Raw genomic sequence first — 14,114 nt, 5'->3', positions numbered from 1 at the left:
ACACACACACACACACACACACTCACACCCTCACACCATTAGGGGCAATGTAGCATGGCCAGTTCACCCACTATGTCTGTTTTTGGGAGGACACTGGAAACCCACACAGACCCAGGAAGAATCCAGAGTAACCTCCTCACCAGAGGCAGGTGTGCAGGACATCTGCTGTGTCCTGCACCCTGCTACCAGCTGCACCACCGTCCCGCCCTGTGTTAAACAAAGAAGCTGCAATCAGACATAATAACGAACAGTGAAGCACTTATGTAAGTCCAGGATTTACTAAATGCTGTCAACATAAATGTAGCTAGCTAAATGTCATACAGCTATATGATTTGAGTACGATGCCATATACCTAGTACAGTATACGCCTCAGTAAATAGTCTGGCTAATTGGTTAATGAAGCATACCAATTTACTTCAATCACTTTACTCAGAAAAACGTAGTTTATAATAATATAATTCCCAACATGCTCCATTCCCCTACATGTTATCTTATTCCCTGCTTCATTCACCGACGGGGCCAACCAAAAGCGGAGAAAACTACGTTCCCCACAATCCTCCGCGACACTAAACAAAGCTCTGGTTGGCTCGTGGTCTGGGTACCCAGAGTTCCCGCCGCTGTAAGTAAGCGTTGAGAGAGAGAGAGAGAGAGAGAGAGAGAGAGCGAGAGCGAGCATCCAGCTAACAGCATCGTTTAACGTAAGTCGTCGTGAATCCAGATGAAAGCGAGTAACGCGAAATGTCCAGTTTTGAGAGCTCGTCTTTAATGTTAATGTGCGGGACAGGAGCGACAGTCCGGGGCGGCTGAATGTGTGCGGTAGCGGAGCCGCACACTCTGACCGCAGGCCTTCATAAATCTGCCCACGTTTGAGCTGCTAGTTGTGGGCTAGCTGGTTTGCTGACTGCTTTGCATGTCACGGGTTTAATGTTACAGGTGGGTAATCTTAACAGAAGGACAGGGACGCGGAGCATTTAATAATTAACACAGCAATAAAACTACATGGGGATTTGGCTAAGGGCCTTACTAGTCAGCGGTTTCTTCAGCTGTTGCACTGTGAAGCCACCCACCCAACCGAGCCTCCTTCTAAACCCAGGGGTGTCCTACGTAGCTCGGGTCTGAACTGCAAGACCATAGCTGGCCTTCTGGCTTGCTGCTAGCTAGTCTCTGTGCTGGTCAGCGAGGAGACAGCTCCTGCTACCTTTGAGCAATGTCCTTTCTTGTTGACATTGGCCTTTGGTAGAAAGTGTGTGTGTGTGTGTGTGTGTGTGTGTGTGTGTGCACGCGCGCGCGCCAGGGCTGTGTTATCAGTCTGGGCTGCATGCACAGAGCCACCCATGAGTCTGTCTAGCTTTGGGCAGTAGAGCTGGAGCAGGAGATGGGTGAGGGAGATCCTTTTCATTTCTCAGTATATGGGCTGCAGCCACATGGCTTGGGTTGAGGGAGGATGCAAGTGCATGCCACAGCCCCCCCTTCCCCTTTGAGGTAATATGGTTATGTGTATATCTCACCATATGACATGCGACAGACTGAGCGGGCATGCTGTCGGTAGGTACACCACACACACAAGTAGTGTTTATTTGGCCTGCTGTTATGCAGATGTTAGTTATGTACAAAAAACGCAGTGTAAAGTACAAATGTGCCGTCAAGCACTGACCTCCTGTTCTATTTTTATTGTAGTAGGACTGCAGAACATGGGCAGAAATATTAGTGGTGTCGTGGTAATGTGGGTCATCTGACTATATTTTAATTAGTGTGAATGGTTTTCCCGAGCACCTTTTACAACAGTTGTTAATGTCCTCAACGGTCAATGCATGTGTAATGTCCTATAATGTTTATCTCATGCATGCAGCCGTTCTGGCAGATTGCAGTACACTACAGGAAACTCAGGGGGTGGTATGGCTGCAATCAATTGGTTGCACGGTATACCATGCAACCAATTGAGAATACCAAAGTGAGAAGAAACCATAGGTAGCATAATGTTTGGACATTATTCAATGGATTAGTATATAGTTGAAGTAAGAGTAAGTAATAGTAATTATTAGTTGTAGTCCTTTGCTCCTCCTCAGCAGAGCTCAGGGATGATTTTTCAGCCCCATGCAGAGAGATGGCATTTGCCTGATTGCTGAACAGTAAAAAGTTACCCCTTTTCACACACAAACCCAAGGACATTGCTGGTACGCTTTAACCCGTACTGTTCAGGCTTTGCGTCGTACACTAAACACATTGCCTATAAATAGTAAAACTAGAGAAACTGATCATGTAGGGTGGGTTCTTATTTCTCCTGGGGCTATACACATACACATGTTACAGTTTACAAACAACAGAATGACACTTCAGTCCCAGTATTTTCCTGATTAATCTCCTATTTTGCAGCCTGTGGTTTGCTAGTTTCAGGTCTAAGCAAGCATGGGATGCTGGCTATTATGAAGTTTCTCAAACAGTCATGTGGGGGCAGTGTTGGCTCACATGTTGTAGTAACACTCTTGCTTTTGTCTTTTCCAGCATGCCCAAATCAAAAGAAGTGTTGTCCTCCACGTCGAGCAGTGATTCTGACAGTGAAGCAGAAACAAAGGTAAGATGAGTCATTTAAAAAAAGATATATATATATTTAAACACCACAAATTACAGGATCTTCGAGATCTTGGCAGTTTATCTATGATATCTGGCCAGAACCTGGCTTGTAGTCACAAAAAAATCAAATCACTCAATCAAATGTTTGCATGCATGTTTAAGTTTGTATTTAACAAAGCCCGTACTCATGAGTCTGAATGCTGCCGTCTGCCACATTTGTTCTAGGCCAAGAGAAAGAAGGCGAGTGCCCCGGAGAAGCCTGCTAAGAAACAGAAGAGTGGGGAGACCTCCAAACCAAGCAGCTCTTCTAAGAGTGATAAGAATAATGGCGACAACATGTTCCAGGTTCGGTTTGCATTTCCCAGATATACACGTCTATAAGCACTTCCCATGCTTAAGGTTAGTGAACTGTACATCAAAAACAAACCACATCTACTGTTCCAGCTGTAGTTTGTACAAGCCCTGGGAAATGATGTAAATGTTTAACGTTTAACAGAGCTATTACCCCAAACTTTGGCTTGTAACAGCCTCTGTATTCAGCTAATGGCATCAAATAACATATATGTGCAGAACAGCCAAGAAAGTTCAGGGCGCGACATCTGTGCGACAGCAGAGCCGTTCTCTGAGAGTACATGACCGCAGGCCTTCATAAAGCTGCCCACGTTTGAGCTGCTAGTTGTGGGCTAGCTGGATAAGTTATGACTTTGTGCGTCATGGGTTTAATGTTACATGTGGGTAGTCTAACAAACGTAAAGGGGAACTGACAGTGCAACAAATACGAGCCAGGAGTGCCCAAACACTTTGTCTATAACCATACGATTGCAGTCAAAATGGACTAGCCCTCCGTGCAAATTAGGTTAATTAGCAAAATGTACAAATTTCAGCTGTTTGTAATAAATAAATCAAACAAGAACAATTAAAAGCCCCTGATTTTAGGTTCCCAGGAGCTTTAAATAGCCCATCACAACCAATAGAACAAGTGGTTTCTCGAAATTCAACACTTGAGGAGCGCATTTAGTTATTAGTAGAGTTCCCCTTTGCTGTTTGCTGGTGTGCCGCAAAAATAATGCATAGCCTGAAACCCCAATCCTTTGAGGCATGCTTGGTATCACTGTCCTGTTGGAAGATTCAGTTACGCCCAAGCTTCAGCTTCCTCCCAGAAGGCATGATGTTTTCTCCCAGGATGTCCAGACACTTGATTGAATTGGTCTTGCCCTGCGCACGCAGCAGGTTTCCGGTACCAGAGACAGCCAAGCAGCCCAAGACCTCCATGCTTCACTAAAGGCAGGGTGTTCTTTGCAGCTTATGCTTCCATAGGAGCCCGAGAAGTTCCAGCTTTTGGGTCAGTAGAGATGTTCAGGCATGGGGACCTCAGTGCCTGCTGCCACTACAGGTCTTTTGCAGGCACTTGAGTGATTTTGACCACTTGACCACCTCCTCAGGAATCGGGTGGCAGCCGGTGATATCTTTCTCTTTCTACCACGTCCAGGTAGTGTCGCCAGTGTTTCTTTAACTTTGAACTTGTTCAGATCCTTTTCCTTGTTTGTGAAGGCACTGATCTCTTCTCTCAACTGTCTTGAGCCATATTTCTAACATGCCTCCAACTGTCACAGTCAACCAGCCTCTATCCAGTCCAGGTATTTGATGTGTTTTATCTTGGGCACACCTGATAAAACTAATGAAGCCCTTGAGGAGGTGCATCAGCTGTGCTCACCACAATGCTCTAATGATGGATTCTCTTCAGAGGATTGAATAATTCTGAGACTGCAGGCATCATTTAAACTTTACAAACATTTAACTTACAATGGGGATTGAATAACTTAAATTGCACCTGTATGTGTATGCATTGCTAATTGCCACAGTGATATGTCTGTTTCAGATCGGGAAGATGCGGTATGTTAGTGTCAGAGACTTTAAAGGAAAGGTCTTGATTGACATTCGAGAATACTGGATGGACCAAGCTGGTGATATGAAGCCAGGCAAAAAAGGTAAATACCAAACCTGTTGTCCCTTTGTTTGAAACCAATGACTGTAAAAAGCATGGACGGCGCGTCATCGCTCACAGGTCCGGTGCCTCTGCTGGCTGTTGCAGTATGTGTATCTACAGTCCTGCTCACCCCTTTTATATAAAAAAAAACAAACAAATCAGTTCTAAATCCTCTAATCAGTTTCCCCTGTGCTAATATGACCACGTAATTTATTTTTTTTCCTCAATCCCTTATTCTGTGATATCGTAAGAAGGCGGGACTACACTTAAAAAAAATGTGATTGGTAGCCTTAAAGTTGTAGTCAAGCTGTCAGGAAACTAGCTAGTTTATCATACTTTCATTTGTTGCGTTGTGCTGTTGGTCGCACACTCGTTTTTTCCCGCAAGTCTGATGTTTGCGTAAAATGTGCTCTGATTAGCTGTTAGCCAGCCAGCTAACATTAGTGCAGTTAGACGTGCTGGATTCAGAGGTATTTGTACACTGCCAGCGTGCTTCCTAAATTTACTTTCCAAACATAGTTTTTCTTCTTTTTAGAAATCATTAGAGCGGAGCTTCGGTTCTGTAATTCGATGGAAATGTAAAGCGTTTCTTAAGAAAACACAACATTTACACGTACTGGACTACCTGGGTATCCAGTGAAAAATCTGCTTTTCCTCTTTGCTGTAAGCTCAATAAAGGCGGCCTGGGGGGAAAGGGGACAGGTCTACCAAATAAGAGTACTGCGCAGACTCTAGTTGCAAATCTGACAACATGGCCCTCAGTTTAGGCTGATGGGACCAGTGTCCATGTTTTCTACAGTCATTGTTTGAAACTGTACCAATTATTCTTCTGCTTTCTACCTTTTTATCAACAAACATTACAAATAAAACTGAATGAATCAGATAGAAAACATGGAGTGTAGCTCAGAGGACTAAAATGTCACTTCACAAGAATGCAGTCAGTCATGATTAATTTTAGCATTTTGGAGTTAAACGACTCTCAATCAGTGGTTCTCAGACCAGGCCCTGGGGCCCTTAAGACGATTCACATTTTTGCTTCGACACTTGTTAGGAGTTGGAATGTGGACTGCCTGGGGGGGTCTTGAGGGAGGGGAGGACTGATTTTGAGAACCACTGCCTTTTAATGAATGTTCTGGAATGTTTCTCCAACCTGTTGGTGTCCTCAGTTGTATTGACACTCACCCCCCCCCCCCCCCCCCCCCCCCCCTCAGGTATCTCACTGAACCCAGAACAGTGGAACCAGCTGAAGGAACAAATGTCGGACATTGATGACGCGATAAGAAGAGTATAAGATCTATCTCGAGTGTTTCCATGGGAGGTTTGGGGTGGGTCGGGCGTGGCAAAGTGTTTTTAAGAAATTCCGTACTTTGACATCTGGGCACTTTGTAAAACAGTTTTTTTTGTTTGTTTTTCCCTCTTTTTTTTTTTATTATTATTATTTTCAGCCTGTATGTGGTTGCAGTTTAGTAGAAGCAGAGTGTTTTTGTTTTGGTGTATCGTTGTCCAGAATTCAAAACTGCTGTCTGATGTTTGTAACGGATGACTGACGGTCTGCAACGGGTGAGAATTTGAGTGTTTCGAGAATAAAAAAAAAAAAACTTGCTGCGAAGTTGTTTATTCTTAGCATGCGTAATAAAGGCCGCAAAGGCCGCCTGAGTGAGGGTTTCACAGTGACATATGTTTGTCATATTTGGGTTTGGAGCCCCTCCACGGCCTGTCACTTTTGAGTACGCACTAGATAAATGGCACCTACTAGCCTGGCTTCAAATGAATGAACGGATGAATCTCAGATGCACAAATGGGCAGTTATTTATTTGTTTATTTATTTATTTTTGAAATTTATTTTCCTCCAGTGAGAACAGCTCCACACGTCAAAGCAGAATTATGCTTTAGAAGGCTTTTAACGCTCAGCAGCCCAGTGAGAAAGGACTGCCTAAAACCAACGTGTTTGGCTCTTTTGTGGTGCGTACTGCGTCCAGTGCGAAGTGCCTGTGTATAATTTGCTTGCCTTCGCGTGGGAGCAGGAATTATAATTGTCCATACGCCCACTCAGACAAAGACCAGACTCCAGCGCAACAACAGCCCTTTCAGCTAACTGTCCAGAAGAGCCATCTTGCATCAATTGCATTTGCTGACCAAATTAAATCAGGCTCTTAAATCATGGTAGCCACTGTATTGCCAGCACCGATCTTTGAGACAACATGGTTTATAGTGTTGCGTGCAAAGGCGCACATTAGTTACGATTACCCGAGGAGAGGGGTCTGGGAGGAGGGGGGTGGGGGCGGTGTGGGTGCAGCAACCGCAGTGTGAAAACCTAATTTTTTAAGGGTCACTTCACGCTGCGAATAAGGGCTGGTGCGATTTCGAGTGTACATTGGAGGGTTGAATGGATGAAATTAAGGTGAAGCTTTTCTAATGTTTGCAGATTGCAGAACATTGTTCTTATACTTTCGTTTCCAACTTAATGCAATTATCTCAGATTCTCCTCCCATCATTTGAACACATTCAACTTCAACACTCCCTAACATTTCCTAGGCCGCAGCAGCATGAGTGCACCAAGGATAATTAATCCACTTTTAGATTTTGCCAGCGGCTGCTAAGGTGCCAGTTACTATGGAGATCTTTTGTCCGCGTGAAGCTCTATTGCACTTCCAGAGCGGAGGTGATGATTATCATCAGTGCCATTGTCCAGCTGAGGAGCAGGGTGTTCAGATTGCTGTTTCTGTACAGTTAGAGACGAGGTGCGTTGCACATGCCTTGCCATATTTTAAGTGCTGACTGTGGGCCAGCACACACAAAAAAACAAGCTGCCAACACAAGGATGTGTGTGTACAACACCTACATTGGGAGAACTATTGAACTTGAAATGTGTGTGTGCACAGCCCACACACACACACACACAATCTGAGATCAGGCGGCTGCTGGTCAGATAAGAAACGACTCTACGTCCAGCAAAAGTAAACGTAAGGATCATAGACTGAGGGAATAGAGATATAGTTAGCAGTTTTGGACAGGGAAGCACTAGATGGCACTAGTGCTCCATTTTCTTTTATGATTAAAAATAAGAGGCATGATTTAGAGTCTTATGTTTTATAATAAAAGAAAACTGCAGGTTTTTTGCCTAGAGTGGTGCGCACCAGCATTATTGCCAAGTAAGAAGAATCAAACCCAACTAAGGGGGAAAAAATAGACATGTATACATCACATAGACATATGTTCATCAAATCTGAAATTAAGTCATATATGTTATACATATATTCCTGTTTTACCCTTTTTTTCTATCTAAGGGGTCGTCAGTCAACGTAGGGAAGATAAACAGCAAAGCTTGCTGACTTTTGTTTTTATAAGTCCGATGATGGCTGTTTTAAAATGGCTATACAACTGGCTTTGATGCGCTACAAAAATGAGCAACACTAAGGATATTTCAATGAAGAAAAAACAAACAGCGGTGGTGAACCTGCCTGGGAAAGCGCACAAGTGTAAAAAGGAAATAAGGTTAAACATTTTTAAAGAATAATACTAAGACAATTGTAGGAACTGGTTGCATCCTGAGGTCACCTCCATGCCAACAAACGATTTCGAAAGGCCTGCCAGAAGAAGACTTGAGCGCTGTAAAGAAACCAATGGAATCGCCTGCCGTTTTTCTAAACATCACTACATTGCTTCCTCGGAAATACCTTGTTTTTTTGGGGAAAGGGGGAAGCGAACACGTTCTTAATGTACGTTCAAGAACCGTTTCTGTTGGTACTGGCTGAAGCTGGATGCATCACTTGTGCAATATTCATACATGGTGTAAAATGCAGATGGAAGAATTGATTTGCAAGGTTTCGATATAACAACAAGGATATGTATCTTCTTTTTTTCAATGTGTTAATATAATAAAACTATCCTTAAACACATATAAAATATGCTGGTGTTTGCACATACATTCATTGAGCATGTTATGAATGTTATTCATTCAAGCAATTATTTAATCAGAGCCTAAAATCATACAGATACAGGCCAGCAGCTTCAAGTACTGTTCACATCATCGCTGTGTGACGCAGTGCATTATCATGCTGGGGGTAGCAGTTAGAAGATTTGGTCAATTGTCATTGTCATGAAGGGATGCACTCGGTCAGCATCCAAAAGCCGGTCCCAACCATCAGAACGGTGAAAAAAATTGGACCTTGGTGATTCTTCCTGATTTAAGTATTTCTAGAACTGCTGATTTCCTGGGATTTTCAGCACAACAATCTGTAGAGTGTACTCAGAATGGTGAAACACCTTCCTGGTGAAAGAGGATAATGGAGAAAGGCTACAGTACCTCAAAACCACGGCTGAGCATAAAAAAATCATGTCAGACCTTGAGAAGAATGGGCTACAACAGCAGCCCGGTCTGATGAATCTCAATTTCTGTTGAGGCACACAGATGGTAGGTCAATATATGGTCGAAATTTGATGGCATGGCCTACCCATGGACCCAACCTGCCTTGTGTCAAGAGTGTGTGGAATGGTTTCTTTATCACACGTTTGGGACCTAGTCGTAGTCTATTTGAGTATCTATGCTGACCGTGTGCATCCCTTCATGACAATGACAATTGACCAAATCTTCTAACGGCTACCCCCAGCATGATAATGCACCGCGTCACACAGCGAAAGAAATAGCAGCCTGCTTTAATTATGAGACATGAATGAGTTCAGGGATCGTCAGTGGCCTTTCCAGGTCACCAGATCTGAAGCCAATAGAACCCCTTTCGGGATGTGGTACCACAGGAGGCTCATAGCATTATAGTGCTCCTGAAAAATATGCAGGACTTGCGTGACGCAATCATGTCAACATGGTCCAGAATTTCAAAGGAATGTTTCCAACATCTGGTGGAATCCATGCCACGGACATTTTTGAAAGTGGTTTTGAGTGCAAAGGGAGGCCAGTATTGGTATGGTGTTGTCTTTACATTAACGGCCAGTCTCAAAGCCCTGGTTTGGGCCACAAGAGTGCAGGTAGTTGGAGGACATCAAGATCGGTCATAATTTTATTAATTAATTTATTTTTTAACAGCATGTCCCTAACATGTTGAACAGTGGAATACACGCTTATCTCAACACTGCTCCGACCCAGCGATGGGTAACGGGCGTGAATAGTGTATGTGTGTGATTAGTGGACTTGAGAAATTGCACAGACCTACTTGGACACCTAGCCAAAAACACTGGAGTGAACACAATTACACTAAATTGCAAGGGCGAATAGGTCATGGTTGAATCTACCACCCAGACAACGGCCTAAAAGCATCTCTCTCCGTGCACACAATAGCTCTCACCCTCAAGCTTTTGCAGTGGCCATCCCTGACCCAAAACCCATGGAAAACAGTTGGAACAGAGGGATGTCGTATTAATAAACGCTCTCAGATGGTCTCAGTAGTGCAGTTTTCTAGGGAGGGGCCGCAAGTACTTTTACCAAATATTTCTGAAATGCCTTAGAAGCTCCAATTGGTCCATTAGGGAGTGTTTCCTTTGATATATGCCTGATGTTGTCAAAGCAAGAAGGAGCTAAGTATTGCTGGAATGAATGGTGAATAATGATTTTCTGGTTTGATGGACAAATTTCCTCGCAACCGTCTTGTTAGTCACCGATCGAAGAGAACTTCGTTTCGCAACCCTTGGCTGTACCTGAAACACGCTTGCGGCCAAGCACTGCCATTTCCTCAGATTTTTATGCCACTTCAGTGGGACGACGTGATTTATGATGAATATAATATCGACATGACTAATATGGATACTTGTCTTTAGGAGTCACAGCTGTAGAATCACTCAGTGGAACAAGGGCTTATTGAAATGATGGACGTTAAAGGTTGCGCCGCAGTCTGCACGCATTCGAGTGAGGGGAGGGAAAAAAAATGTCCTCCATCACTTACATGCACGCAAGGCAAGTCCTCTCCCATCCGCCCACTAAAAAGCACACTCTCCAATTGCTGTAAGTGGTTTGGAGTGCCCGTGCAACCTGCACCTGGAAACAAGGCAGGGATACGCTGCGTTTCTTCCCGTACTTTACTTTATACTTTGATGGTTTTATGATGGATCGAGGGAAGAGTATCCTGGAAAAGAAAAGGCAGAGGTGGGCGGGGGAGGAGGGAAGTGGGTGTGCTTCACTAGCTCAGGTCCCCGACGCCTCTGAAGTCCAACATCTGCTTCCATTTGAAGGGTCTGCAATAAGCCCAGTGATTGAACATCAGCGGCTGTGGTTCTCCGACTGCTGCTCGTGTCATTGGAACTTGGGGTATTGTATTGCGGGCTTCGGCGCTTCAGATTCAGGTTCTATTTACATCAGAACATGGCAATGTACAAGGGAACGCAGCTCATCTTTGGGTTAATATCGAGCTAGCGCTGCTGTGAAAAGGGGCCGAGGGCGTGTAAGGCATGAGGAAACCCTATCAGCCCACTTTTTGATGGATGTCTCTGTCTCTGTTGTTTTACTCTGTGGTGGCTAATATAACGGATCTTGTTTCTTGGAAGGAATTTGCTCTTCCATTGAGATGTGAAACGCATATTGATTATGGGGCGCCTCGAGTTTCCTGTCCGTGACAGGGATGGTATTGGCTGAGGCCTGGCTTGGCTGTGAAGTACAGCAGGATCTTGCCAATTCGTCTACACTTGAATTATCTTTACAATGGACGAATGATATTGAGAGGTTTACAGGCCAGAGTCCCCTCGCTACGCCCTCCGCCGCAGATGAAATCATTCATCTTGCACACGTCATAAGAAAAACAAGTCAACTCCGAATGCTGAATGTCGGAGTAGGTGAAATTCCACACAGCTGGACCAATCTACCCTGCTTTGGTGGGCATGCGGCTGATGTGTTGCACATTTCGTAGGCTCTCTTTGTAGGAAGGATGGTACAGATGGTAGTGTCTGTTACAGTTGTCGTATACAGTTACTTTTGGCAAGTGAAGAGGAAGCTTGGAAGTGCACAGCTTTCTTAAGAGGTCACTTCAGTGGAGCTGCCATAAATGTGTAGCCGGATCAAAACAGGCCCTCATTCATGATTAATGAGTGCCCTGCAACTGCTGTCACAGAGGTAACCATAAGGAATGGATGAAACAGTGTTTGCGATCATCCAACTGGCAGGCCTCGAGGCAGATGTTGAGAAAAAGTGGACGGTAGATTGAGTTTGAATGGTCCACATGCTTTTAAGTAGCTCTGAAGAACCACCTAACACCAGTCCCTGAAAGCAACTCTTACTTACTTGTCACAATATCAGGCAAATCCGTTATCCTAGCCTTCCCTGGAATGGTTCACTTTTAGCTGGACCATTAGCCACTCCAGCCACTGAAACTGCGATTACCTCTTTTTTAAAACCCACTTATTCAGCATGTGCTGATTGGTGGAAGCCTCAGACGCAGCATGGGCTCCCTCGCTGGGAGGGTCCTGCTGTCAGCGTGCCGTGGAGCCGCCAGGCAAGGTGAGTGGTGGCGGGGCCTCGGCCCTGCCCGCAGCTGTTGACGTTGGCCGGGGCGCGCTGAGGAATGCAGCGGGCCTTGTTGATGACTGCCCAACCCGCCCCTCCTCATCCTCGTACACTGGGCCTGAGCCAGCTCAGCGCTTGCTGGCTGCGGGACCCCGCTGAGTGGAGCCACGTCAGGGTCAGCTGAAGGTGCCCCCGACCTGTCCGACTGTCCGCACAAGCTCATAAATATCCCTGAATTTTCTCGCGCGGGTGTGAAAGACTCTCTTAACCTGTTTTTAGGAAAGCGTTAGTGTGCCTGAGGGGCTCTGGGGTTCATCACTTAATGAGCTGGATTTTCTTCCTTCACCTTTGGCGCGGGAGACTATGCGCTGAGATAGCTTGAAGCAGCCCAGCTGCCTGATGTGGCCTAAAAAGCTCAGAGCACACCCTCTGTGCCTTGTACCGCTGAATGCCTATGTGGCAAAGCATTATGCAAGAAGCTCCACGGTGCATTCCAAATAGCTTCGGCCATACTTTAATTCCTTCGAAGTCCTGGGGGACGCCATTAAGATCTCCATGGCATGGTTGTAAATTTGATGCAGCCGTCCAAAAGCAAAAAAGTCATTCTCGCTATCTCGCTCGAAGGCTGTGAAATCCCATGCCAAAAAAATCTAGTGCACACCTAGTGCGCACGAGGCAGTCTCTGCAATAATGCCGTTATGGCCTTGGTGCCTTTTCAGTGGAATATCTTATCGAGGGAAAATCTTTAGCATGAACGATTTGATTGCGTTATTAATAAGCAAACTGTGCAGACGCTGGGTAATAATATCACACATCTCTCAATTAGCAGTAATAGTGGAAAATACATTCAACCATAGGATTCCAGGTAACAGTGGAAGAAAATTCACAGTGATTAACGGAAAAAGGCCGTTTCGGAATAGGGCAGCCATTAAGTATTCATGGTCGTGTTCCCCTTGTTTGTGCTGTTCGAGGTTATGTCAAACCACTGCAGGCATGAGGGTTTTCCACTTGGCCTACTCTGTGCTTTGTTCAGATTTTTTTTTTTTCTCTCTCTCTCCCTTTTTTCCAGCTGAATACATACCGAAACACAGAGCCTTGAATGTTGGCTAATTTCAGTCCCACTGTATCATTTACTTTTCATATTCATATTCATTCATTGTACTGTAATGTACCTGATGGTACACGCTCAGCGTTTAAGTTTCACAGGACCTCACAGAGAGCGTTAATACACGAGCGATGCTTTTCGATGTATTTACTTTTAACTGATGCGATGTTCTCCCAGCCTGAATTTCCTCCTGCCTTCATATAAAGGCATTTAAAGCCGGTTATTTGGTAAGGCTCATGACGCTCTCTGACCTTTCTTTTAGATTTCAGCTCCCCGAAGCAAGGCCTCTGTCTGTTTCTTTAACTTAGACCTCACACCCACCGCTTGTCACAAGAACAGAATGTAGACAGTACCAGACAATGGAAAGCAGTAATACACCATTCAAATAAACTAGGGTTTGCAGACGGGGGGAAAAGAAAAAAGGGCCGGGGGGAATCTCTGACGTAAAAATGTCTACCACACACGCAATGTCAACATGTAGTGTTTCTCTTCTGACGGAGGGACGTCAGAGCGTGTCGTTTGGAGGATATATAAACAGGGAGCTGCACATCCCTTTGTAGCTCCGCTAAATGCTATCTGCTGGCGTTAACCGCACACATTCCTGAGCAGGACCTGGTTAGGACCAGTTTCTTTGCTACATTGGAGAAACTGGTGTTTGAAGCTCCGCATTCGAGCGTGTTTTCCAGGCGTTTCTGACCATCCGTCAGATGCTTTTTGCAAATGGCCAGCTGCCCGGCTTGTGGAATATGAGGATTAAAGTAACAAAACTAAAGCTCAAATGTCTGCAGTGTTAACTTGTAGGATAAGTAACTTTAACGTATGTTAAATTCTGTACATTTGGTTGGTCCATTTGTCATGGAATTATATGCGCAGTTTCAAAAGACCAGGGGGCGAGTTTTTAATGTGTCAGTGACATTATGAGAACCACGGGGCCTCCTTCACCAATATCGTCCTGAGATTTTTCTTAGATTTGTTCTTAGGGAAAGTCATAACAAAAAGTCTACGGC

The 14,114-nt window shown here is 44.7% G+C and overlaps 1 protein-coding gene across 2 annotated transcripts; it reads left to right on the top strand.

The window, feature by feature from the left end:
* Window positions 1–609: 609 nt before the first annotated feature.
* sub1b (SUB1 regulator of transcription b) lies at window positions 610–6,231 on the top strand. Of its 2 annotated transcripts, none has more exons than XM_072664614.1 (5): window positions 610–698; window positions 2,503–2,572; window positions 2,797–2,916; window positions 4,451–4,559; window positions 5,770–6,231. In XM_072664614.1, the coding sequence occupies exons 2-5, from the start codon at window positions 2,504–2,506 to the stop codon at window positions 5,847–5,849; spliced, it is 378 nt and encodes a 125-aa protein (XP_072520715.1). In that variant the 5' UTR covers window positions 610–698; window position 2,503; the 3' UTR covers window positions 5,850–6,231. The 2 variants fall into 2 exon arrangements, with proteins under 2 accessions (XP_072520715.1, XP_072520716.1); XM_072664615.1 differs by lacking the exon at window positions 610–698 and adding an exon at window positions 736–933.
* Window positions 6,232–14,114: the final 7,883 nt, after the last annotated feature.

This window comes from Salminus brasiliensis, chromosome 20 (assembly GCF_030463535.1).
Source record: "Salminus brasiliensis chromosome 20, fSalBra1.hap2, whole genome shotgun sequence".
In the NCBI taxonomy this organism is placed as follows: domain Eukaryota; kingdom Metazoa; phylum Chordata; class Actinopteri; order Characiformes; family Bryconidae; genus Salminus; species Salminus brasiliensis.
Note: the sequence above shows the minus strand (reverse complement) of the source record. Positions and strands in the feature narration are given on the sequence as shown.